This window comes from Chaetodon trifascialis, chromosome 3 (genome assembly GCF_039877785.1).
Source record: "Chaetodon trifascialis isolate fChaTrf1 chromosome 3, fChaTrf1.hap1, whole genome shotgun sequence".
Lineage (NCBI taxonomy): Eukaryota > Metazoa > Chordata > Actinopteri > Chaetodontiformes > Chaetodontidae > Chaetodon > Chaetodon trifascialis.
The window spans coordinates 10,962,904-10,990,581 of record NC_092058.1 but is presented as its reverse complement, the minus strand read 5'-3'; the positions used below and the strand labels follow the sequence as shown (position 1 = coordinate 10,990,581).

Below are 27,678 nucleotides of genomic sequence, written 5' to 3'. Positions count from 1 at the left end.
GATAAGGCAGGCTGCAGAGATTTCCTCCACTGTACCGTTCCCTCGGCCAAGGCTGAGATGACGTTCCCCAGGGCCGACAGAGACTTGTTGATGTTCTTGGCCTCATCCAGCACTGCTCCCTCTGCACCTGTCTTACTGACCTGACACAGATACACACACACATAGGAGGAATTAGCTCAGAAAATATGTTATCAGCATAAAAAACATTTATGTTTCATTATTTATTTCTTTAGTTTCTTTAAACGTCCTACAAACAAAATGATTTGTGACTGTAAATTCATAAGTAGGTTCCTGCAGATATATATTGCATACAGGCAAGCATGCAATTGTTATTTCTGGAAATAAACAACTGCCTCTAAACTAAACACAACCAAGTAAGCTCAAAAACTGTCTCAGAAATGTTTCTCTATTTTCCCTGGTAAGAGCACCAAAAATGCATTTGTTTAAGGAAACTTCCAAGAAAATTATACAGAAACTACAGACCAGCAAAATGAAGCATACGTTGTATTGGACATGATCAAAAACAGACAGGAAACACTCAACTCAACCAGCTTTTCAGACAGTTTATGCAAGACATTTTACTTTAATGGGAAAGGCACACCGTACTGTGTCACAGTCGTCATGGGATACAATTATTTACAGCAAGATAATGAGGAGCTTAATTATAGAGGAGCGCAAGTTGAGCAAGCTTTCTGTGGAGCGTGCACCAGCTTCCTGTTCAGAGAATAATATTTCGTATTCACGTCTAAGAAGTTGTTGGAGCAAAACCGTTTAACCATTTCCTCCTTCATCCCCAGGGAGGACCAAGACAACAGATGCAGCATCAGCACTTACTCGCTAAACCCTGGTTGTGAGCATCTATCCAGACCATATGGACCTCTACTACTCTGAACACACACTATTCTATATTTGGCATAAACAGTACAAACAACAGACTACACCCAGGAGCCAGCCGTGTTGTTAATGTATTTTCTGTCTGCTTTCCAGAGTATGACCTATGTCCTGGAGATAAATTGCTTCATAGATGGTGTGATGGGGCCGGCTGATTCAGATTTCACCTAAAAGGCCGTGAAACAGGGGAACAATTAGTTGTTTGCGGCTCCCCTCAGTTTGACCTCTGTCTTGGCTGAAACCCTTTATCAGGCTTATCTGAACCGAGAAACAGAATTTCTGTGAGTTTATTATTTCTCAGAAAATGATTTTTTGGCCTCCATCAGTGGGACCAACTGAATCCTTCAAAATGAGCAAACACCACCCCTGATATTGCATCAGTGACTATGGCATTAAACTGAAAAATTCAGGAATCAAAATGAGAATTAATCCTCTGCCTCTAAGACAGATTCTTTATGATGTAGAATTCAATAAAAATGTAATGCAGTGCCATAAAGTGAGCAATTTAAAATGCTTTAGGAGTGAAGTTCAGGGCTTTAATGCATTGTTTATCTGTTTCTTAGAAAAGACATCTGGTCTCAGTGATCCACAATCCTGCAGATGGTGAATGCTGAAAGTTAGTAGCATTTTCAATGTTTGCAGAGTAAAATACCCCATTCGTCCTACCTTTTCACTACCGGCAAGGTCGACCAGGTACAGCTTCCCACTTAGCTTCTGCTCTGTCTCCACATTTTCTTGTTTGATGTTTATCAAGAAGATGCTGTGACTCCGTGAACTGTGCTCATTCATGTCTAAAGAACAAAGTAAGGACAGGAGGAACTCTAATTCAGACTCATTTTATGAAACGTCAGTCAATTCATTATTTCTCTTAGGCGGAGTTGTTAAGCTTTGCGCCTCGTCATGCATTTCTCTGCTTTGCACCTTCAAACTGTTATACTTAAACCGTGAAGTGAAATCTGACATGAAGTGTCTGACAGTGTGAGCGCGAACATTACGAAGATCAACAGAGTGACTCACTGGTGACAGCAACGTGACGGTTGGCCTTCCCTTCATCTATCACATCCATCACTTCCTCGGGGCTTGTGACGAAGCGCTCCGTGCAGCCCTTTGTGAAAGACAGGCATGTGCAAACATTCATTTATACTGTAAAGAAAACAAACATCTATAATGTATGAGTGCGTAGATAGATAGATTTGCCATTTGCTTTACCTTAAATCAGTGTCCTTTAATGTTTCACATTTGGGGCAGCTTATTTTATTTTTCTTTGGGAAGATTGGCGACACTCAAAGCTATAACCAGGAGCTGGTTAGCTTAGCTTAGCTGAAAGACTGAAAATAGGTAAACAGCTAACCTGCCTCTGTTAAACGATACCAAAACCCACCTACCATCATATTATATCCATCCATCCATTTTCTATGCCGCTTATCCCTTTCAGGGTTGCGGGGGGGGCCGGAGCCTATCTCGGCTGTCAACTGGTGAGAGGCTGGGTACACCCTGGACCGGTCGCCAGCCGATCACAGGGCACATACACACATCCATTCACACTCACACTCACACCTAGGGGCAATTTAGAGTCACCAATCAACCTAATGAGCATGTTTTTGGTCTGTGGGAGGAAGCCGGAGTGCCCGGAGAGAACCCACGCATGCACGGGAAGAACATGCAAGCTTCACACAGTAAGGCCGACCCGGGAGCCGAACCGGCAACCTTCTTGCTGTGAGGCACGTGCACTACCTGCTGCGCCACCGTGTAGCCCCATCATATTATATCTTGTTTGCTAAATCCATACAAAAACCAAAGTATGCAAATAGCAATTCTGCATTCAGCAGAGGGCTGTGTCTCTGACTATTTCTTGGCCCTGAACAGTTGCACCTCCAGGAAGTTGCACCAGAAAGTTAGCTTGGCACATAATCCTGTAACGAGGTGAAATGTTGTTTTGTAACTTTGGTTTTTGTATGGATTAAACAAATAAGATATAGCGTGCTAATTAATGATCTTTACAGGGGCTGGCAGGCTGATTTTAATGTAGCCAGGCTAGCTTTTTTACCCTGTTTCCAGTGTGGGCATTAAGCTAAGCTAATTGCCTGCTGGCCATGGTCACATTTAAAATACAGATATGAGTGTGGCTTCTAACACTCCACCAGAGAGCCAACAAGCGTATTTCCCATTCTTTTAACATACTACTATAACAGAAACCACATCTACATAATAAAAGGAGAGAAATCAAAGCAAATCATGTCAAACTGCTGATGGCTCACCTTCACATAAGGAACTCTGTATTTGTCTTCATGCACTGACAGGTTGGTTTTTGTCACTAGGGTGTGAGGGAAAATAAGAAGAGAGGTCATTGTGTCACCCAAAGCATTATCTATGCATGTGTGTGCGTGCAAATGAGCATCTGCATGTTTTTTTTTTTTACTCTCTGCACAAATATATTCATATTAACTATGTTCCCTCCATGTGAGTCAGACACAGAATACATGAGGCTCTAGCTATGAATATTTTTTAATGGAACTGAAATGTTTGTGCTAAAGTCACAGAGAGGTTAAAAAGATGCCTCTGCTAATGTCAATGAAGAAAATACTAATTTCTGGCAAAGAAACTTATTGGCCCCGATTGCTGCGTTAGTCACTTCACATTTGAAAGTCCTATCTTGTCGATGATAATTAAATTTCACCGGATTGCGGAGGCTGTTTTTTCCTTGGAGACTGTGTGCTTGTGCATGCGTGTGTGTGTTTGTGTTTTATCACCCTACAGTCACTTTTTCTCTGTGGAAGTTCCTCCACAGGGTGTTGTTCTCTGCACTGCCTCGATTCATCTCGCTTGCTGTTGACTCGTTTTTTTGTTCATAGCTTAAATGTTCCTCAGCCGCTGTGAACTCCCCTGCATACAGATGGGGGCTTTCACCATCGTCTCTGGCTCGATTAAAGATGTAATCACAAGGATGCTGCCTACCTCTCCTTGTGCAGGCCTCTCCATCACTTTAAACCCGTTATATATCTCTGTGATAAGACAATGAACTACAATGTTGCGCTGCGGCTGTGTGTATAATGTGCAAAAACCACAAAACTTTAGTGTCTGAAGTAGAAAAGAGTAAAGGCATCCCAGTTGCTTAATTTTTCATTTTAAATTCATCAGTAAAAACATCTTGAGTTTTTATGCTGTTATCATCACTTAGTTATTATCACCATGACACAGTCTCAACACCCTCCATCAATAAGACAGATCAGATCATAAGCAGCCTGAGAGGTAAAAAGATGGCAAAAAAGCCAATAAACCACTGCTACACCGCACTCTAGTAAACTGGGGGGTTGGCGGGGTTTATGCCCTGGAAATTATGCCCTGGATGACAATGTTGCATTTTATCCATATGCACCTAGCTATACGGGTTTGAATGTCCAAATGTCTACTGCAAGAAGCCTGTGCAGTATTCACAAATGCATGTTGTGTTTTCAATGTTTTAAAGTCGTGTGTTCAGTGCACAAACACACCATCCAGCAGATCCCGGATTTTATCCATGTATATCTCGAAGTAGGAGACCTGCAGCAAAACAAAAAAACATGCGGCAGTTGATTTTTGGAAAACTGAAGGGGAGAGAGAGAGAGAGAGAGAGAGGATGTAATGGACGCTCATTGTGGAAATATGCAAAATGCTGCTACAGTAATCTGTCCTCTCTGGGTCTGACGAGGTATTATCCTCCATTAGAAGACTGTGGTGTAAAAGGGAAAAAAGCACAACAAATATTGCTGGATTATCATGGTTTATATATCATGATTTATTGATGCTTGGCTGATTCCACTGAGCCCACCCATGTGAGGATTACATCAGAGGCCCCACTCTGACCTCCCACTGGATGTATCATAGTGTGCAAGACCAAAACTGAGCATCTGCATCCCTGTGTGACAAGAGCACATGTGCCCGCATGAACAGACGCACACAGACATTCACACCGACCTTTATGTGGAATTCCAGGTTCTCATCCATGGCAAATATGTGCTCGAAAATGTCCTCTGATATCCGGGGGATGATTCCCATTCCCTCTGGATCATGAAGGTTCCCCTGCGAGAAGAAAGAGACCAGATAAGAAGATGTGAGTGAAGCGCAAATGCAGACCCTGGGACAGGTTGAGCGGAGAGAACAGTAAAAGACAGGAGAGCGGAGAGGCTTTTGGCTTGAAAGGGAACAGGGTCGTTTCCCTGAGAGAGTTGTAAAGGAGGTTAGTGCCCACAGAAGGCTGGTAAAGACAGATAGTGAGTGATGACAGTGATGGAGGGAGATGTACTGTCAGGGCGAGCAGAGGAGCAGATCTCTACAAAAAAAATGTGTGTGTGTGTGTGTGTGCGTGTGTGTGTGCGCGCTCCACAGCTAGTCTACCTTCTGAATTATTTAGCAATACTATACCTCCATGGTGTGTGTTTTTCCAGAGGAGGTCTGCCCATAGGCAAAGATGGTCCCGTTGTATCCACCCAGTACATCTGGAATGAGAGAACAAAGGAAAAGGCATGTTAAAGAAAGAAAAAAGCAAAGACCAAAACGCTGAAAATGAAAAATGAATGCCAGACAAAGAAAATGTGACAGAAATACAGACTCCATGAAAACAAGGCAGACAAGCACCAAGACAGAGACAAATATCTTTGACCTTTGCTCCAATGACAATGAAATCAAACTGTGCCTCAGAGCGCCTGTGTGCACTTAGAAGCACACGGTATTTAAGCTTGGTTAGGTGCTGAACGACCTCTGTGGCTACACACAATAAACAACATCTACCCGCAGTGTCAAAGTCACCAGGAGGCACTCAGTGAAGTCCCAAACAAGTATATCTACATTATTCTGTCCATCCATCTGGTAGGAGCCACAGTGGAAACAGCACTTGCTCTCCAGTCGAGGTTATAAAAGCAATAGCACGGCTGAATGTCATATTGCTGACACAGTCTAATAAACTCCAGTGGTAAAAGTCAAACATGGCTAAAGAAAAACACATCACCCTGAAAGGCCGCCTGCTGCAGGTCAGATGACCACAAACTAATCACAAAGGCTCTCAGCTGAAAACACGAGGCGCCCTTTCCCTTGCCTTAGCTCTTGCGGCTCTCAGCTCGGCGACATGTCTTCCTCTGGCTCCACGCCGGTCGTGGTGAGACCAAACCAGAATGTGCCACATAAAAGAGCAGAGAATAAAGAGTTTGTCGATGAGAGGAAATAAAGACAGCGGGGGATAAGATGGCCTGACATCAGAGACCACCGCAAAGGGAAAGAGAAGAAGAGCAAAGACAGCATGGGTGTGAGAGAAAGACAGTGAAAAGGGCAAAGAAAGAGGACAACAGAGACAGACAGCCAGAAAAAGAGACAGTGTGTAAACATGCATCTCCAAACCAGCTTTCTCTGGCCTTGCTCCCTTTTCCCTTGACACATTTCAAATCTCACTTTTCATCTCATTCCTTCATTTTGCTAAATCCCTAACCTTGAATTTTTCCCCACCCTGCACTGCGATTCATCTCACCTCTTTATTTCCAGCTTTCCTCGGCCTGCTAAGTAATCTCGCGCTGTAAGTAATCTTTCTCACCAAATCAATCTCGTTTTCATGCTCCATCTAGAACTAGTTCAACGGAGTTCCACGCTCGCTTTGAAGGAGGCACAGAAAAAGAGACCCTAACAGGGCAAAAAAGGGGCAGACGGATGTAGGGAGGTGCCGACGGGGGGAGAGGTGAAAGAAAGAAGACTTGGCTCTCGAGGGCATTGCTTTCGTTTGATCTTGTGTCTTCTGGATACACCAGTCCCACTGTGCTTTGATAAGCACGTGTCTTGTTAACCAGCGCATTTTCATGCTCGTACCTGTAGGTTGTGTGTCTGCAGAGCTGCTAATGCATCCAGTCAGTGAACAGAACGTAAACTGACAGAGCCGTTAAGGGGAACCCAAGGATACGGAAATTCAAGATGTATGGGCCATCTCCCTTTACTGTGACTCATTAATCTTGGACAAAAAAAGGCAAAAAACATGCGCATGACTCACCTTTGACAATCTGCTTGGCACAGGCGTTGTAGACCTGTTCCTGGGTGGTGTTGGTGGGGAACACCTGGTCAAACACGAACGACTTCCCCTGTGAAGGCAGGACAAACACATTCAGCTGCACGACCACACAGACAGTTTAAAGAGTACTTCAGATTATTGTCAACACCTCATCTTCCCCTGTGACTCGCTGTAAAATCCGCCCTGGGAAGTTTGTGAAGCAGAGTGCAAGGGTGTGTGTGAGTGTGTGTGTGTCAAAGAGAGGAAGACTTCACACATTGTGTGTATCATTAAAACATTATTTAAAGCCATATTGCCCCAATAAAAAGTGCCACATCAATATTTCCTTTCCGCACAATGAACATGCTTAATGGACCCTGTGTCCACCTGTGTGTATTAGACCTGAACAGTGGCGCATATATCACATATATGGGTGTTTTGAATAAGTGCAGCGCAGCATGAAGCCTGGGAAAAAAAGGTTGTGTGACCCCAAGAGAGGCAGAGAAAGGGATCACATCTGAGGTGAGGCCATTAGAGGCGGTGTTCGAGGATGTGAAGAGTGAAGTGATGGAGTGAAGAGGAGGAGTAGAGCAGAGGAGTGGAAATGCAGAGAGGTCAGAAGAAAGAAGATGACCTGCAACCAGTGACTGCATGTGAGAGGAAACCCAAAAAGAATGAGGGGGGAATGAAAAGAGCGTCTGCTTTTCCTGACTGAAGCAGGTCTTGTGTCAGTTAAGCAGCATGAGGAACCCGACCAGCATACGATCAGAAATTGAACAAGTCACACAGCCAACCAGAGATATGCTAATTCGACAGACGGGCTTGGATTGCCACTGAACCAATTAAATAGCAAGCTAGCATCATTCAGTGAGAAAGCCGGTTCACACAGATATTCAGTAGACCACCCAGGCCAACATACTCAGCCACACATCAGCCAAGTTCTGGTGATGAGAGTAGTGACTGGGAAAATTCAAATATCCTTAAAAAAAAAACACACCTCGTCTGCTAATGGGCCTTATCTTAAGTGGAGTGTGTGCATGTATGTATGTGTGTGTAGGTGGGTGTAGATATGCACATACATGTGTAAAGCATTCAGAAGCCCTGCAGAAATCCACTGTGAGAAGCAAAGACTAATCTAACCTTCACACATGTGTTATACTCACATTTATTTTTCCCTTGGCTCTTTGTGTTGAGGCTGTATGACGACCATTCTGCACGTTGATGGAAGACTTATATACTGTACTGTATATAGGTACTCTAACATCAACGGTACGCCATTTCTAGATATGTTTTCTAAACTTGACATGACATGTTACAAAGGATCGCAGCTGGATTCACATCTTTAACCACGTAACCACTGCGAGACACAGATTTATTTGTTTAACTGTTGGAATGTGCATTTCATCAAATTACATCATTTCAGTAGGATGAATTTAAAGTGCAGAGGACGTAACGGAACCAGACATGGGACTCGTCTCAGGTCTTGATCCATAATTAACCACAGAAAAGTGACTCAGCTATGTCTCTGTCAAGCCTGCAGGGATGGCACTTCATTCTATGACTGATAAAAAAAAGGTCTCTTATGTAATCTGGATGTACTGTATAATGGACGGGATTTATTGATTTATAGTGGCCACAAACCAACAATTTTACATTCTATCTTTATTGCCCTGAGGGTTGAATAGTGAGTAGGAGGGCCACGTTACATAAGCAAGGCATTAAATGCATATAAGCTCCACTGGTCTTGTTCTATTCATGCCTCTGTACTTGGAAAGAGAAGATCATGTTTGCTGAGGGGGAAAACACATTATTATTGCTATTATTATTCAGATAAAACCAACTTTATTGATCCCACAGGGAGAAAGATTGAGAAAAAACAAAAGTTAGGGATTTAGACACAGTTTAGAGGCGGTAAAATGAGCAAAGTGAGAGCAGCTGCCATAGGTGGTGCACCATCTTGCATGTTGAATCAAGGGCATTGCTTGACTTACAAACTATTCATATATTGTTCACAATGAATACAATTATTGTGTCCATGGGATATGATTTATTTTTGCTTGCTGAACGAAATCAGTTGCTACACGGTATTTCCATTTGTCCTTGCATAGAAAACCTTCACCAACTTCAATAACCTGAGAGCATCGTGATATTCTATTTGTTTCTGTGTTGTAAAGTAATTAAAATGATCATTTAAGTTTAGCAGTAGTGGCTTTTCTGATAAGCTCCAGTAGTTTGGTCTCAGGTCTGGTTAATCCCCCGCTCCTGATCTGGCCTGAACTGTTGCAGACTACATGGAGCCTCTGATAATTGACGGAGCTTTTGCTCTCCGGTCCATGCAGCATTGGTCCAGGCAGCTCGGTGAACGGTGACGGGATATTTTTTCTGTCACTCATTTCAGCGTTTTTCTCCCACTCTGCAGTTGAATTACCAACAAGCAGGCTGCAGCAGATGTATTTATATTTTCATCAGTGGTGATGCTGAGATAAAACTAGCAAATTCTTCAACGAGCATGCAGGACAGAATAAGTTTCTACCTTCCCTGTGTGCAAGGTCACAGTAAACCAGATGGTGTCATTTTCAAGTTTTTGTGCTGAGAATTTATCTCTGTTACACATGCAATTCCAACAAAGTCTTTAAGATACAGCTTTTCCCATTGAAATCCCTTTCGGTAGCCTACATAAATAAAGAGTGGGTACAAGAACTGAGAGAAGAGTTGGACAAAATGATCCGCATGAAACAGGGGCTCCGTTACTACAAAAGTGAGATGCTGAACTATCAACTTAGCATCGCAAAGGGAAAGTGTGCAACTGCCGTGGCTCAAAAAGAGGCTGTGAGCCAGCAAAACGGTGCAGAGCTTCATCAGATCCTGGAGCTGAGCAAGAGGCTGCAGGCTGAAAAAGCCCATTTATTGAGAAGCAGCATCTGACCTTTGCAAGAGAGGACAAGCAGTGCGATCAAGTGGACAAGCTCAAAGATCTGCTCCAGCTGAAGACCAGGGACAAAGAGAGCCTCCAATCCAAAATCAAGTCCCTCAAAGTCCAACTGAAACCCGCACGACAAATTCAACGCAGACAAGCAGGACAACAGCAGTCACCCCAAGGAGAAGTCACCCTTCCTTTGTGGATGGTTGTTCAGACTGTTCAAACAAGAGCAGCAGAGACAAACTCACCAAACTACCAAAACTAAACCAAGCAGTAGAGTAGCTCAGCAGTTAGCCTCACAGGATGCAGCTCTGGGTTCAAATCCAGACCTGGATCTGCTTCCTGCCTCAGTGGATTTACTCCGAATGCTCTGTTTATTCCCACACTACAAACACAAATTGGTCAACAATTAGAAATGAAATAATAATAATGACAATAAACTAAAGATTTTTCTTATGAAAGGAGGGTTTGTTATAGAGAGTTTATTCAAATGTCAAGTCTGCTGCTAACTGATGAACAGCTCAATCTACAGAGAAGACACAAGCAAATACAGAAACACTGCAAGCTGCAGGGACCATGTTAGCCTGTATCAGAATCAGAATCAGATATACTTTATTGATCCCGGGGGAAATTGTTTAAATCGCGGGGGAAACTGTACACCATATGCACATTATGTGGACAATATTGCAGATACAGTATATGCCATACATATGTTCCTGCCCTTTACATAAAAGCCATACAACTCCGGAGGATGCTCTAAACCGTGATTATGTCTGCACCAGCAGTCTGGGATAAAATACACCAGTAATCCCCTGCACCTCCAAGTATTACACATGGGCCACGCTGCCGCTCAGCCTCTTAAATGACATATTCAACAACAAGCTCGACACAAAATCCCAATGCACACAAATTTATCTCTGGCTTTCAAGGATGGATTCTTTCAAGGTTTAACTCACAATTTATCATGTTCGTTTTCAGTTCACAAACACATCTATATTATGTTGGTTTTCAAGTCACATTCAATTTAAACGCTTTGCATTTATCTGTCAAGGAGCAGGCCTACAAATTTGTAAAGATTCACAGTAAAGATTTTATTTTTGTATGATCTGTAATGAATTGGCAAGTTATGATGAATGATGGAAACTAAAATTTGGTATAAAGCTACCAGAACAGTAACTAACCTACACAACCAGGGATCATATTATGTAATAAGCAGTGTTTAGTGTTCACAAACAAAAATGTGTTATTTCAGCCTTTTTGTCCATTTGAACAGATAAACTTGTGCAATATGTTTTCTTTTTTTTGTTATTTGAATGTATATTAACCACATCAAATGGCATGCGATCATATCAATCATGTTCATATTTCATTATTCCTTGTTTATATTGTTTGGTTTGATATTTAATGTCCTTTTACTGATGCCCTCTATGTTTGCTATCCACTTTTGCTGCTGTAATACCTGAAATTTCCCCACTGCGGGACTAATAAAGGTATATCTTATCTTATTTATATTTCACAGAGTAGCTCTGTGAAGCTAGGCTAGCTAGATTTAGCAGTAGATTAAATTAGCTTTTTTGTTATTATTTCATTTAGCCACTGACTTATTTAAGTGGTATAACAAACTCGATTACTTAGATGGTGAAGCATCAAAATGGATTTTTCAATTATGAGAAGCATAAGAGCAGGGCAAGTAGAAAAGTGAAGGTGACTTAGCTTTAGCTAAGGCTAACTGTGACCGTCTCACCAGTTAGCTTTAGCTAGCTGGAGCGCTGTCACTGTGGTTTGTTGTCTGTGTCTGTTTTTGTTTGTTTGTTTGTTTGTGTGTGAGTGTGTGTGAGTGTGAATGAGTTCTTTTTGTTTGTTTTATAAGTTGTTTTTCAAAAAATACACATTTTCATTTTCATTGGTTTATTAAGATGAAAATGAGATCTAAGTACTGTCATAGGCTACAGAGCCGCTCATAGCCTTCTCCCTTTCTGTGGTGCCGTGGTTTAAAGTGCTGTTGGTGTGCTATAGTTGATAGACTGAGAGAGTAACATAGCCTGCATCAAGAAAAAAGTATTTTCATTTCTGTCAGAACAGAAAAGTTCAGCCTTGTGACTCTTTTCCATGTTTCTTAAGTAAATATTTTGAAGCCAATATATTGAGCTGATATATTGAGATTAAATCAGACTTGTTATTTCAGTCTGCCAAGAGAATCCAGATGTTTTTCTCGTGCCACTCAGCGCTTATGTTCTAACCTGTTTCATAAAGAAAAGCCGCAAAGAAAGTAAAAATAAAAGATAAAAATGAATTCGTGCCGCTCTTAAGAGCTGTGGCTGGGAATCAGGCAGCATTACCACAGAGTACAATGTTGAGTGGGAGCATTCCCACAATGAGCTCCCACTTTACAGTTATAGCTTTGCATAAAATAAATTGTTTGTGACAGAGGGTGAAAACAGTTTGGCAGAATCCAAGCTTCAATTTCGTGTATTCCTCTTCCATTTCTTAATAACCTGAAATTTTTTGGTGTTGTGTTCAAGTACTGTAATCACAGCTGCAGGTACAAACACGCTTCCATCAGAAGTGATTAAGGCTGAGACTGTTCTCATAGAGCCACTCGTAATACTACACAGTGCACACATATGCAGAGGGAGGGAAGTCTGGAGGGAGGGAGAAATCATAATGTGGTCTTCATTGGGGTGAATAAAATGAGTCAGTTATATAAGCTGGATGAAAAACAAGCCCTTGCCAATCATTTGTTCTGCCGGCTCCACCTTTAAAGCACTAATCTGCTCCTGTGCTGCATGAATACAATGATAGCATAAATGTACCAGACATTTTATAAGATCTATATCTGCACGGCCATTTCTCAGCCTGTCAGTTTGGCTAGGTATGGAAACATTTACTTGTTTGTGTGTCTGTATAATTTAACAGATGTCTTTTCAATTACGTGCATGCACGCTGATGTAGAATGCTGGAATGGGAAGCAAAGTGCGCGCGTGTGTACGAGTGGAGATAATATATCAAATTATGCTTGTACATGCAGACATTGTTTTCGGCCCTCAGCTTTGTGCGCCATGTCAAACACCCACATGCCCTGTTCAGGCTGCAATCTGCTGCTGTCTGCCAGGAGACAAAGAGGCGGTCGGTGGGTTGCAGGCAGAGAGGGAAAGAGAGAGAGAGAGAGAGCGAGCAGGGACAAACAGACAGAGTGAGAATTAAAAGCTGGAATAAGCAACAGAAACTGTGAGAATCGCCGGCAGTGGGCAAAGAATAGCCAAAAATGTGCGACATATAACCCACATAAACAGCAACAACACGAGAGACAGAGAGTGAAATAAAGTCAAGATGAAAAATAAAGGGGGGAGGTGGAAAACTTACAAGAGAGAGAATCGACTGAAGGCAAAAAAAATGAGTTAACAAGAGCCAGGAAATGAGAAAACAGAGAGGGGTGAAGGGTTGTAGCAGCAGCTGTTGAATTCAGTTGGAGGTCTTCTGGTACACAGGGCTTAAGGCCCTTGGGAGCAAAGTGGCCCCTGCTTGACCATGGGTCTCACAGACACATACATACAGCGTAAAGACAATGAAATTTGTACTCATGTCTGTATGCAAACCCTAACATGCTATGAAACAGCAGTGACACCATGAAACACAAACAGATGCTTGGAGGGATCGTCTTGGCTGAATTCTCAGTAAGTGCTGACTGCTGAGCTGATTGGCGCTATCTAGCTAGCACAAGCTAATACTAATTAGCTAGCAGTAGGTAGCTAATTTCTATTAGCATAAAAAGCAAATATAAATAATAATGTTTATTGTGTTTCACTTTATTTCTGTGTTTGATTTGTTTGAATCTTCCAGATATGGGCACAGTATTGCTGGGAACTAAATGCTATCACATCATAGTTTAGCGTTGTAGCATGCTAACATCTGCTAATTAGCACTAAACACAAACTACAGCTAAGGATCAAGGGAATGTCTTTAGTTTTGCAGGTATTTGGTCATAAACCAAAGTATAAGACAATATAAATTAAATTATGTTAAATTAGGCAACAGAAATTATACCAATTACTTCCTAGACTGTGTTCAACCTGAGGAGGGCATGAATGTGCATGGCCAATATCATGACAATCCATCTCGTAGTTTTTGTGACATTCCACTTAAAATCACAAATATCAGCAGGATATATCCTTCAGGGACCAGATTTCACCTTAATCCATCCAGTAGTTGCTGCAATAAAAACGGTGAACGTAAGCATAACTTTATTTCGAAGCAAATTCCACAGGGAGGCTTTGAGGTTAAGGAGAGGTGAACGTGGTTAACACAAATCAGTAATGGTTACAAAACCAACATGGGCAATTGATAGGAGCGTGGTGCAAACAGCACTCTCCCATGTCAAGCCACACCACCATCCACCTCAACCTTCTCCTTAAGAGGCTTTGCACAATAATTACCTCATGCTACATCCACCTTTGCTCCTGACAGACAACAGATCCTACTCACAAGGCCACAAAAGGTTGTTTCTTAGGAAAACATAGTTTTAAGTTTTTGAGCAATTGGGCAATGCCTTCATTTTCCTGGTGTTGTTCTGTCACAACATCCACAGGAGAGGGCTAACACAGAATACAACTGCCTCTGCATATGGTGACTATTTGGTGCCAATTACATGCTGCGAGGGAACAATAGTTTCCAACACACGCACATTTAGCTCCCATTCAGGGAGGTTTAATTCTTGCCACATCCTTCCTCTCCATCCAGATTCACACCAAAGTGTCCCTCCCACTAACCAGGAGATATATAGCTGAACATTTTAAGGGAAGAGCTGGATGAGATGATAAGAAGATTAGGCATGTGTTCCTCCTCCTCCTACACATTGATAGGCTGACAGGCAGGCGGCTGCTCATTTTTTGCTCCACGGCTCCTTCGCAGTGGTTTGGTGTGTAAGCTCGACTGAGGGCAGGGGAGGAAAAGAAGAAGGGGTCCTATTTTCCCTTATCAGAGCCAGTGTGTGAGTCTTTGTCAGTCTCTGTATCAGTCTCCCCCACCAGCTCATCAGCTCCCCTCTCTCTCTCCTCACACACATTTACACACAAGCACAGTGAGACTGACTGAGGAGAGGAGTTCAGGCTGCCAATGCCTGTTCCATCAGTCAAGCTAATCAGGCTTCGAGCCCTAGATAACAGCATCATTAGTGATTCTTTCGACAACAGAAAAGCCCTCACAACTGCGAAAACTCCAGTCACACAATATTACCAAACATTACTGTATTTCCGAACACACCCTGCTGACAAGCCTAAGCAGAGTCGACTGGCACAGTGCCTCGAGGGCAAAACGGCTCGCAGTGTCTCAGATATACAGTAGTGAAGACTGAACAGTGAAATGTGATGGTGGTGAGTTATTTTTGATTTGTCTTGCAGCTATCTTGTACTGATCACAACAATTTTGTAGTTGCTACTTAATCACTAGCTTAGGGAACCAACGTTTACCAGCCAGCATTACTTTGTTAACAGTCATCTAATAATTTGACTTATTTTCCTGCATCAAGTTTTTTAGTAAGGATCCACACATTGAAGTGGAGCAATTAGTCCCCCATCAAAGTGGAATACTCTGCATAATTCATTAGGATGAGTGAGGGAAGCAGGAGGCAGAGGAGTGGAGAACAGAGGGAAGGGAAGGGAAGGGAAGGGAAGACTGGGCTTTGTTCACTGAGTTTCAGACCAGAGAAAAAGAGCAACATCAACGTCCCCACGGACATTAGTGGAATGAGTAAAAAGGAACCACATCGACATCCAATTGAGAAGACTGAGAGATGAACTGAGATGACAGCCAGAAAATTACAGAAAAGACAGGCACAGATAGAGAAAAGACTGTAATAAACATTCTGACTATTCTTCCATTCGATTCGCCTCTTTAGCACACACTGAAATGTGTCTGTAGCAAAGTCTATCAGAAACTGTCGAGTGCTGTAAGCTGGCATTGAATGTCTATTCATATTCATAATCTTGTTGCATCAGCAGTTGCTGATTTAAATCAGTTTCGATCATTCCGTCCATTATGATTCATTTGGAGCCATGTTTTTGTCCACCTGGCAAATGCAACTGCAATATTTACTCTCTTTTAGCCCTTTGAGTTTTTGGTTTTGACTAGTTCCAGAGGGAAATATCTGGGTCTTCAGCTGTTAAATGCTCCACTATGTTCACCAGCTGGTTGCTCACCGTGTCTGTCTGCCGTTAAGTGGTGTGCAGGTACAGTGGGCTTTTAGAGCATTTTCACTGGGAACAGATGCCTGCCACAGCCGAAAATGACGCTACGAGAGCAGCGAGAGTGAACCAAAGCAGTAAAGTTGTGGGCGGACAGCTAAACAATGAGCTGAAACTACAAAGCACAGTAAATCCAAGGGGAGCTGCAGATTCAGGTGATATTCCTCTGTAGGTTTATCACAACATCACAAACAACCTCTTCGTCACACTATCATTTGAAGCATTATTATGGTAAAGCATAGCGAATAAAGCCGCTTTAAAGGAACAGTTTGACAGTTTGACATTTTGGGAAATTTGCTTATCCCTTTTCTTGCCGACAGTTAGATGAGATGAGAAGATCGATGCTCTCTTGTCACTGCTGTAAATCTGCTGCAGCTGGTTAGCTTAGTTTGGCAATACAGACAGTGAAAGCAGCACAACAGCAAGCTCTCTGAAGCTGACTAATTAACGTGTCTTATTTGTGTGATCCATACAGAACTGAGGCATAAAAACAATACGTCGTTGTGTGTGGGACTGCCGTGAGCGGAGCCTTTCTGGAGTCTTGTCATCACCATGAGGTTGCCAGACAACCAGTGAGATATGATATGCTAATTAGTGACCTTTTAGAGGTGATGGTAAGCAGGTTTTATTTACTTTGGACAGAGCCAGGCTAAACGTTGCCCCGTGTACAGTCTTAATGTCTTAACTGTGGAGTAATGCACAGTTTTTAACAGGTACATTCATCACTTACTGTCACTGTCAACACATAATGTTAGCTGACCTAAGCAGCTGCTGGCTATAGTATTCCATTAAGTTTTACATTAAAAAATGGTCATTTGAACATTTTGACAGATTTTGACTGCATTATTTTGGCAATTCTTGTACAAGTTATGATTAAAAAAATGTGTAACATTTAGGAATTGTTTACTCTTCTCAAAGTCAGGTATTGAATAAAGCAGGATTTTCATATGGGCATTATATTAGTGCTAGGATCCTAAAATTTTAGATAATACAGTCCTCTCTTCTTTGTGTGGAAAAGAGCTCAAGCACACATATACACTCAGGAGAGGCCAGAACAACCTCTAACAGGAAAGCACACAGAAAATGATACCCAGTTCAAACAGACTGGCGATGAAGATACTGCAGAGACTGAGAGAATGGAGGAGGTTGAAATGGAGGGAGACCGAGGAAAACACTTGTCAGCGATGACGAAGACGCCCCATCACCTAAGTGACATTTTGACTGTTCCAGTGCTTGCCTGCAGTGTCACATTTGATTGGGTCTCCAGCCTTCATATGCCCACCAGTTATTTATGTTATAGATTTAGAGAAATCCTCCAGAAGATAGAAATTAAGAGAGAGTTGAGTTGTCGCATACGAACTGGGATCAGCAACCTGAGCCTGCAGCAAAGAGCTTCGATTATAACCTGAGACATTTGAGAGGCCGGCTATTTGCTGTCCTGCCTCTCAAAGGGAATATTTCATGTCAAAAGAAATATTTCATGTCAAAGGAAATATCTAAAGTTTTCTGAACCTGAAGTCTACACCTCTCCTTTAGCCAACATCCACCTACATTCAGCTAAATCAGTGTCTAAGTAAATCGAGTCAAAATTAATTCACACAATATACAAGCTGACTCCTGACGGCAGCTTTGTCTCCGTCTGTGCTGCTTCAGCACAACAGGGACAAAGCCAAACACATTTAGCACTTAATACCAAGGAAATCAAGCGAGGTGACAAGCTTACCTTGAAAAAAGCATTGTGCCAAAGTGCTAATATATCTCTGGATGTGTAAAATAGTCCAATCAACACTTACTAACGCTGTGGGAATAGACAGTGCATTAATTTATCACAAGTCAAACGTTTTCTTATTACAAAGTGTGCATGTTGTACCCTTTGTGAGGGGAAATTAACAATGTCCTACAAAACTAGCCCTCTCTTTTTGATAGTGAAGCCATGCTAGGAAAGAAAGCCCTTAACCGAGCCATCAATCCCTCTCAACCAGTAATTCAATTTGTACAGGAGCCCGTGAGCCAACTGCATTGACTTTATTTAGACGAGAAGTAGTGCTCCAATCTGAAATGATAATGCAGGCAACTTATAATGCAACAAGCAAGACATCTCTCGCTCTGTGCCAAATTGAAACAGAGGTTTGTGTGGTCCTGGTCCACAGTTTCAATTAAATCTGAACCCAGAGCCTCGACGCTGTGACTGATCCTCAAAAGCACAAGTGCCAGAGGAAGACACATGCAGTAATCCACCAACTGTGCCAGCGAGCTGTGTCGCACCATTACTATGAGCCCTGTTAATGACCACATGTGCCGGAGAATTAATAATAAATTAGACCATAAAAGGGTATGTGGAAACATAAGCACACATTTCTATCAACTTGCTGACAGCAATTATGAAACCCAGTGAAGCTGGAGGAATAGCTGGGTGGAAAATGAAGCAATCCAAGAACTAGCAGTGAGCAATGATTTAAACTTGCTATAAAAATCAACAACATGGTTGTGGGGGACTCTCTTTGTAATTCAACCGCAACTAATGACAGAGCCGTGCAGTGAGGTAATTTGGATAACAAAAAGCCTCCAGAAAAAAAAAGTAAATGGGGTGGTGTCAGAATTTGCATAAAATGTAATTAATTAGAAACTCCAGGAGACAGAAGAGGTGAAGCGAAAGAGCAAAAAAATCAGTGTGTTGTGATTATCGATGTACCTACTGGGAGCCACCAGGAAGCAGCATCATGGTACTGTAGCCTGGGGCGGTGTTTCTAAAAGTCTGGACCAGGACCAATCTAGGGCCATGCAGTGATAAAAATAAGCCCAAAATTCATTTTTTCCACATCTCTTTTATTTAATGTAGTTAAAATAACGTCCTAAAATAGATTAACCTAGATCAAAAACAGTATAGCAAAGGGTTCTTGAACACATCGCTCCCCTGAAAGAGGAAGAACAGTGACCTAGAGGAGATGTCAGAGGTCTCAAGTGTACGATCAATGAACTGAACTGTGATTAAAGGAAACAGAAGTCCTGAGCTTACACAAGGCAGGGATGCTCCTTTAGTCTCCCTGGGGTTTCCTTGCTGTCCCATTACCATGCTAATATAACGCCAACTGCTTGGGGTCCTGGCACGCGCACACACGTGTGAGAACATGTGCAGTTGGTTGCGATGTACTGCCCGCAGACACGGAGGGCAGACGTGGGGACCAGGCAGCATCCTGGGCAGGGCCGTGGCTAATGAGGAGAGGATGCTCCATTAACGCTCCCCGGAGCTGAAAGCCTGGCCGTCACAGCCCACTTCTGCCATGAAGGGAGAGAAATGTGCAGGAAGAGCGTTGACGAAATGGCATGAGCTTATCTAACCCTGGCATGTGTGCACACTGAGTAAAAATAAAGAGGAGCAGAAGGAACTGGCAGCTCATATGCTGTTGAGGGTGGCTGCTGACTAAATTGGTGTCAGTTTAATGTTAATAATAGGGAAAAGATGAGAGGGGGAGCTGGCAGCCCTTATTGGTATGGTTGTGTGTAGATAGCTTAGGTCCTTAAAGTCCATAAAGTGGTGTTGATTAGAATCTTGATTTTACTCTTGAAATACAGCCAAATTAATCAGCTAGTTTGTTTGTTCATGTTGGAGATTCTCACATCTCTGGGCGGACTGCCGCGAAGCAAACCTCACCAAAGTCACTTGATCCCTCCTGATTGACAGGAGCTTCCCCCTTGACACCACTAAAACCTGCTAGCAGCTCCTACCTAACTTAATGAGACGACAGACCGAGCTGAGCTTCTTCTCTCACATCTTCCAAAAACTGCTGCTGAGTCATGGGGAAATGAACAGCAGGAACATTACACCATGAAATACAGCTAGACAGAGAAAAATCCAGTCAAGCATGTATTGAGGAAGAGAGAAACAGGAAGACATGAAGAGGGGCAGAAGATGAGGTTTGATCCCAAGTGGTAGCTGCTCTGATGGCGGTGGCGAACGGGAGAAATGAGTGCAGATCTTGACCCGATGCAGCAATCCCATTACGCTGCCTAATTGGACAGGGTGTGTGCACTGCAGTGATAGAATTAGAGCACCAAAGCGTGCACTGGCGCAGGGATGAGGGGAGCCCTTTGGACCTCCATTTCTGATTCTGTTTGGTTTGCAGACAGTTAAATCCATTGCAAAGAAATATCCGTGAGGAGAGACAGCACCAGTGGAACTAAGAAAAGGTATGAGAAGTAGATGACTTTACAGTGTGCCCGACATGCACTGTCAACAATTTGTTTCAACAGCAGCTGTTTTCCCCTCCTATTCTCTACCTTGGCGCCTAATCAAGGAAGCGATGGGAGAAGAAAAGAGAATTAGCTCTCAGGCGAGCACGACAGGAAAAGAGCCGCAGCTCCATCAGAAACCAGACATCTTAGAAAGTGGCCGCTGATGAATAATCAGTTAATTTTTAACAACATTACATGCCTATTTTCTGCAACAGCAGCACACCACACAATGATGATATGACTAATTCATTTTTATAAACCCCAGAAAAAAACTTTCAGGACTGCAAAAATGCCCTCTTGTGCAAAGCGCAGAGAAAATTAAGAGCTTTAGTGCAGAATATACTATACTTTGTGAACCTTTTGACAAGATTGTTCTAATCCTCTATTCTTCCTAAAGATGTAAACAGCATTTTGCAGCTGTGAATACAGCAGCCTTTAACACCCTGGGATTTCTATAGTAGACTCGTAAGCACACAAGAGAACAGCAGCCAGGGAAAGGTAATCCATAGAATTACAAATGGGGTGCAGAAAATAGAGAATCAATAGTTCGTTAATGCACACATTTCAGTTGGATTCATGTGGAGGAACATATTTCATTGCAAACAAGTTCATCCTCGCTATCCATCATGGTCCCAAAAAAAAAATTTTAAAAAATCAAACGCCTCCATATGACAATGACAGGGAGGTCAGTGTGCAGGGTAGGGATTTGATATGATGGGTGTTTTAAACCATAGTCAACTCAACCACTCAGCATGCACACATGAACAGGCACACGCTCACACCCTGAGGTTCAGTCTGACAGGATAATGACTGACAGTTTGGGTAACAAACACAAACAGGAGACTTTTCGTCTTCTTGTTGTATTTCGGTCCAAAACTAAAGCAGCCTGGTCTTTCTCTGCAGTGCAGGCTCAATAAAATGGTACATCTGATCTTGGACAGTAACAGCACGTGATAGAATGGACTCACAGTTTCAGAAACACAATGACCTATAGTTGAAGAGACACTGCGGGGTAAAATCCACTCTGGAGGTTTTAAGCATTTCCTCTTGCTCGCTGAAAATTGGATCTAATAGTCTGTGTCAACAAGTTATGTCATACTACCGTACCCCCTTAAGTTAAAGTCAGCCCAAGCGTGCAGCTAAAAATAATCACGATGGGTTGCAACAACAGCAGCCAAATGAACCATAAAATTATTTCACTTTGGACAAAGGGAATGAAAGAGATCCTGTTTATCCAATCCAAACCTTAAACCTTTTGCAGCTTAAGGAGATAAGACAGGAAATGATTATGGAGTGGACAGCACAGGTCTGAAACAGCAGTTATTTCTTACAGACTCTTAACACATATCCTGTTATCGTAATACTGCCACTGGTATGATGCATATATGCATACTATCCATTTTTGATAAGCCTAGCCTGTGTATGGCACGTCACGTGCATGGCATGTCATCGCCCGGGAGCAAGAAAGAAAAATTCCATATCTTGCCACCTCTAAGGCGGCCATGATCACTTATTTATTCATAGAACTGAGTCCAAAGCGTGATTCATCGTGGCAGTCTTTTGTGCCTGCCAGAAGATTAGGAGGGACAATCTGGCCCCTGTGACGCCGCATTATTCCAGACAGTGAAATACTAGAGACAGCTGTGTCACTCCACCATGGAGCAAACACAAAGGCCGTGCCTCTGGGCAGTACAGGCTGAGTATGGCTATTACTGTCACACAGCCACTCAGCCCTGCGGAGCTCCACAGGTGGCCATGCATGTGAGATGAAAAAAGACATGAGAAGAAAACTAATAATAATGTGGGGTGTGACATATTGCTATTGTCATCAAAATTACTCATGGGAAAAATTGTGCTGCAGTGCCTGGAAGTGCTTCGAGGAACTGCTGAGAAACCTGGCTGTCTTACCCGGGGCTGTGCAGCTAAAGGTTTACCTGTTCTGCGTACACAAATGTCATCTGTTTCTTTTATGATCCAACATTTCAGAGCTGAATATCTACTCTTTGTGCTGCTGGCGAGTTATACAAGACTGCTCTTGGCCCTGACTCACTGCTGATGTCGAGTGGATGCAGCATTGGACATCTTCTATTATGGCAGCGGATTCAACAAACCTGAAGTCTTAAGTCAAGTCCCAAGTGCTCAAGGTGAAATACAAGTCCAAGTCACTGAGGTGACGTCTGAGTGGAGTCTCGTCTGACGGAGCTGAGTTCTTAGCACACAGGTTTGTTCCACCTTAAGTCTAAAGCTGCATTAATCAACTTTTGCACAACACGTTATGGATGGATCAAATGTGTAATGTTAAAGCAATTACTCAGAGACAAGTGGTGGCCAAACTTTTTCCCTTGGAGGGTCAAAACTGAAATGTAATGGTGGACTGATGCAAAATGGTACTTCCCTTAAATGACGGACTTCCTGCGCAAAGTGTCACTCTACCTGCCATGCTCAGATTATGAAAAAAAAAAAAGTCATCATACATATTTAAAGAGTATTTTCACCTCCCAAAGAACAGCATTAACATTAACAATTTATATTGCATTTTTACTTCTTTTTTTTTTTTTGTAGTAAACTCACCAGACTCTGCAGTCCTGCACAGTTCTATGGTGCGTTTTAGCACCTTTCAGCTTGAGAATTCGGTTTTGCAGCTTTACTATTCTGATTCAGTCTCACTGTTTTCATCAGCCTTGATTCCAGCTGCAGAGGGCGTCTGTTTTCAACTAAAAAAAAAGGCTCTCATCAACTCACCACAGCAGACAGACAAATGGAACCACTAGCTCATGAACATGGAGCATTTAGCAGCGAAAGAGCTGTGACTTGGACTTTCATCATGGGAAACACAGCTTCCAACAGATGTTAACGCTGGATGAACAACTTTATGAGCTCAAAATAATTCATTGCAGTCTCAACAGAAATCAATTGTTGCTGCTTTGAGTGAGATTATGTAACTTTTGAAAGACTTTTTCTTACAAATGAAGTTCTGCTCATAAGCTATAAAATGCATCCTTGGTCAGTTTTATACACTCTACAGATGGTTTGCTGCTACAACCCTTTGTCTGGTATGACCAGTAGCTTATGGAGTCTAGAACTATTTGGACAGATACTGCTGCATAACTAATATTTCAGTTTGCTATCTTTATCTACGTCTGCTACTGCTGCACTGTGACACTAGACATCATGAAAGTTACATCGTATTGCTTTAAGTAATCCCTGTTACAATAAATTACATATGTATATATAGTATTTTGGTCATTTCATTTCTTTTTTGTCATGTTGCCATTCTCACAGCTAATGTAGTTTTTTCATAGACAGATTTAGGGTAATGCATTAAAAGGATGCATTGTTAATGTTTCAGTTGATGTGTCCAGTTCAAGTGCATGTCTAAGTTCAATTCATCAAAACTCCCACTGATTCAGGACTCTTCGCTTTTTGACTCTGGCAGGAAAACACGCCACATTTTATGAGTCAGACAGCACCCATTCCCAATGTTTTGAGGCCCCAGAGATGTTCCTTCATCAATTCAGAGCACACCAACGCAGCATCATGCCTTCCCTTCCCTTCTTTAATCTCTCCAAGTGTCCTCCTGCCTGCCACCCAGGTGCAGCCGAACCATCACTCAACAACTCAAATCATTGCTTCTGTCACTTAACAAGTTCTGGAAGGAGCAGACAAATGTGGGGCCATCAGCGCTGCCCAGATGCGAATTGTTTTTATCAACCGTCAAAATGTCGCTACAGGGTCCCTGCAGCATGCCTGCTTGCCTACTGGCTTGATATTTTAAATCCTGATCCAATCTGACGGCCACAGCATTTAAACTCTCAGCAGACTTCTTCTCTTTTTTTTTTACAACTTCCTCTGAAAGTATTCCCGAGCTACACGAGAAGGGCTTCAGATGGAAAACACACAGTCTGAATAAATTTGCACACCTAAAAAAACCCATCCTACGCGCCTCCAAAGTAATTACATTCACAAAGATGAAAATGCTGCGCATGCTTTTGTGATTACAGTCATCTTAACAGAAGGAATTTGAGGGGTGGTACATGAAATGACTGGAAATACATGGAGAGAACTTCCAGACAATATCAGTTGTGAAGGTTCCTGCTGCCATACAGACGGGTAGGCAGGCATCCACAGCAGTACAGTGTGTATATTGTCTTCTCATAGTAAGGGATCGCATTTCCCGTAATCAGATAATATGATCTTACTTCATTTCTGCACACAGCTTCCACCTGCCATCATCTGCAGAATAATGAAGCATGCATTTCCTCTAACACACTACGCGGCCTGAACAGAACAGAAGCGCTGACATCAAATAAATCATTTACGACAGCGAATCAAGATTGTCTGTAGAAGTTAACACTGAGATACAGCTGTTTAAGATAACCTGATGATCTACAAGAATGAGCATCTGAATGGATGTGTCATTCTTCTGCTGCCTTCAAACACACCAGCAACACATTCATATACAGCTGATGCAGGAATGAATGATCTCAAGCTGTTGTACTGCCAAGCTGCCATTTCCAAATGGCATCAAAATAATGCGATAATGAGCATTCAATCTGCTTGTGGAAGACATCCTGCTGATACAACCAGGATATACAAGACAGTCGCACAGGGATATCTACCCCAACAATGCTGTCTTGCATTTTAATATGGGTGCGTGTGTGTTGCATGTGTGTGACAACAGAGTAAGCCGATAGGGATTTTCTACTGTCTTCATCATCACTTGAAGTCAACCCTCAGGCCAAATGGGTGTGAATCTCTTTCTCTCTCTCTCTTTCTTTGTGTGTGTGTGTGTGTGTGTGTGTGTATTTTGGATGGAGTATGAGCTGTGTTATTGGTGTGAAATACATGTATATATACGGTATTGTGTGTATGTTTCAGTGCTTGCATGCGTGTCCATTTCTGTTGTCATGCTTGTGTATGTATTTGCAGGTGTGTGTTTGTGTGTGTGTGTGTGTGTGTGTGTGTGTGTGTGTGTGTGTGTGTGTGTGTGTGTGTGTGTGTGTGTGTGTGTGTGTGTGTGTGTGTGTTAGCCTTGGCCCAGATGTGCTTTACATCTAAATAATGAGAACATTTGCATTTAGAGCACTCTAATCTCATGGTTAACCTCGGCCTCAGATTGATGAACATAGCTTTGCTCATTTCTATTGCTGCCCCATAACAATGACAGTAACCATCATCTGATATTCAGTTTGCACTGAGAAAAAGCTTAAATCTATTCACTGGTCAGAAACAACCCACAGAGCTCAGTAGCTTCGCAGCTCCTGATAAATCAACAGTGCATTAATGGCTGACTACGCAAGATACATCACCAACTATTCATCAATCCTGCAAAATTTTCTGATACAGGAAACACACCAAAATCCTGCAGATCAATACCACAGAAGAAGCAAATAATGAGGCACAGCATGAGATCACAAAGGTGGGGTCGAGATCCAAGTTCTCTCTTTTTTTTAACACAACTGAATGAATTTCAGAAAGAAAACGGAGAATCCAGCAAATCATCTGAAAACATGACATGAGAGGCAATTCATCATTTTGATCCAGCCCTTTTTCCTGCAAAGCTCAGCCTAGATAATCAGGGAGCCTTGTTGCTCCTTAATGACAGCAGCACACACCTGAACGATGCAGCATGCTGATCAGAGTATTGACAGAGGTTATACTGAGTTTGATCCCTGTCAGGAGCCTTTAAGCCCCAGGTCTTGATCTGATGTGTGAGCGAGATGAAAAGTGTAACCCCTAGCGTTAGCGTTGATCGACTGCATGGGAAGGTGACAAGAAAAGAGGAAGGGATCGTTAAGAATAACTTACCCCGAAGATGACTGTGTCCTCTCCTCGAAATATTGGGATGAACTTATCTCCGCGGATAATTTCAGACTTGTTCAGTGGGCGAAACCGACACAACACCTTGATATTGCATTCCGCGTTGGCATCAGCCATTGTGCAAAAATAAGTAGTGGACGCACTTCCAAAAGAATAAAAAAAGGATTTCTTTATCTGAATGAAAAATGAAATATTCCCTGTGCAACCTTTTCCCGTGAAGCACCTGGACGCAGGCTGAAACCAGCGGCTACACAAGAGAGAGAAGCCGACGAAGCATTTGGACGAATGGGCAACTACGAGTTTTGGGGAGAGACTACAGCCAATTTCATTCAAGAAATGTAAAACAAAAAGGGGAAAAAAAGAAGCCGTCTGAGGATGTGTCGTGTTTCAAACGCCCTCAATGCAAACTCAGCTGCAGCTGAGCGGTGGAGAACAGGTGGAGAGTTGTAAATGAGGGGAGTATATTCCACACTGGTCCGGTCGGCAGTGTCTGGATAGGCTGCAGGATCCTCACAGGCATGCCTTGCATCACTGCCAGCCCTGCTCTCTCACTGGGGGCGGGGCGTGGAAAAGTAGCGACTCAAATCCTCTCTCATCAGCACCACTGAGCGCAGGGACCGAGGAGCGGGGAGGAGAGCTCGCGCTCCGCTCCATCTTCCCGCACCCACACCTTCACTGGCCCGCACGGGAAAGTTCTTTTTGTTGTCTTTAACTTGCATGAAAACTGAAGGTACTGGTTGCATATGGTGAGATATTTTCCGTGGCCAGTATATTTTGGGGAGAGTCCTTTTTTATTTTTTTTTTCTGAACCAGACTGGTCGTCATGGCAATGCTGTTTTGCATGACAAACTGGGTGGTCACATGGGAGCCAAAGGCTCCATCATTTCTGCCCTGAGATTTAAAGGGGTACTCCAGCGATTTCATCAAGTTGGATGAAAGTGAGACAGATTAGAAACAGAATGATAGAAGTTGAAGCAGCAAACTTCTTGATATCTTCACTTTTTAGTCTCCAGGGGGCAAACTTTCCATGGTCTAATTACCTCTCATGATGGCTAAACAGACCTTCATCTGTAAAAAGTGCACCTTTTAAAAACACATGGGATCTCACAGTGGTTCCTGTAGTATGCAAGGCAAGAAATACAGTAAGAATGAATAAAACTATGGTACTTACAGTCGACTTACATTTAAAATGAATGAATTTGCATTTTATAGCAGAGTAGGTAGTATTATTATAGTATTATGAAATAACCAAAGGCAAGCTATGTATGCAACAGGTCTATCCCAAGAAATAGACTTATACTTATAATATGCATTACCAGAACCAAATCCTTACTTAATTATTAGACTTATTACTTTTACCTTTTCTTTAGGATATGACAAATCAGTCCCCTCGCAGTGAGTGCATTTTTGTCTGGTATGTAACAAGTGTGACAAAGGGAACAGAGAACTGTGATACATTTTATTTTAATGAATGAGTTATTTCATCTGTCAATGTATTCGGGATTTTCATTATAGTTGTTTGTCCTGAGACATGACTGGTTAATTAAAACAAGAAACATACAGCAGTGTTT

The 27,678-nt window shown here is 42.5% G+C and overlaps 1 protein-coding gene across 1 annotated transcript in view; it reads right to left on the bottom strand.

The window, feature by feature from the left end:
* Positions 1–26,619, bottom strand: part of kif5ab (kinesin family member 5A, b) — a 63,209-nt gene extending 36,590 nt beyond the window's left edge. The window contains exons 1-9 of the mRNA XM_070959489.1: positions 26,096–26,619; positions 6,899–6,986; positions 5,293–5,366; positions 4,846–4,950; positions 4,383–4,431; positions 3,150–3,205; positions 1,909–1,996; positions 1,558–1,682; positions 36–140 (exon numbers count right to left, since the gene is read on the bottom strand). Of these exons, the coding sequence (XP_070815590.1) occupies positions 36–140; positions 1,558–1,682; positions 1,909–1,996; positions 3,150–3,205; positions 4,383–4,431; positions 4,846–4,950; positions 5,293–5,366; positions 6,899–6,986; positions 26,096–26,224 (819 nt within the window). The 5' untranslated portion in view covers positions 26,225–26,619. The remainder of the gene's footprint in view (positions 1–35; positions 141–1,557; positions 1,683–1,908; positions 1,997–3,149; positions 3,206–4,382; positions 4,432–4,845; positions 4,951–5,292; positions 5,367–6,898; positions 6,987–26,095) is intronic.
* Between the last annotated feature and the right edge of the window lie 1,059 nt (positions 26,620–27,678).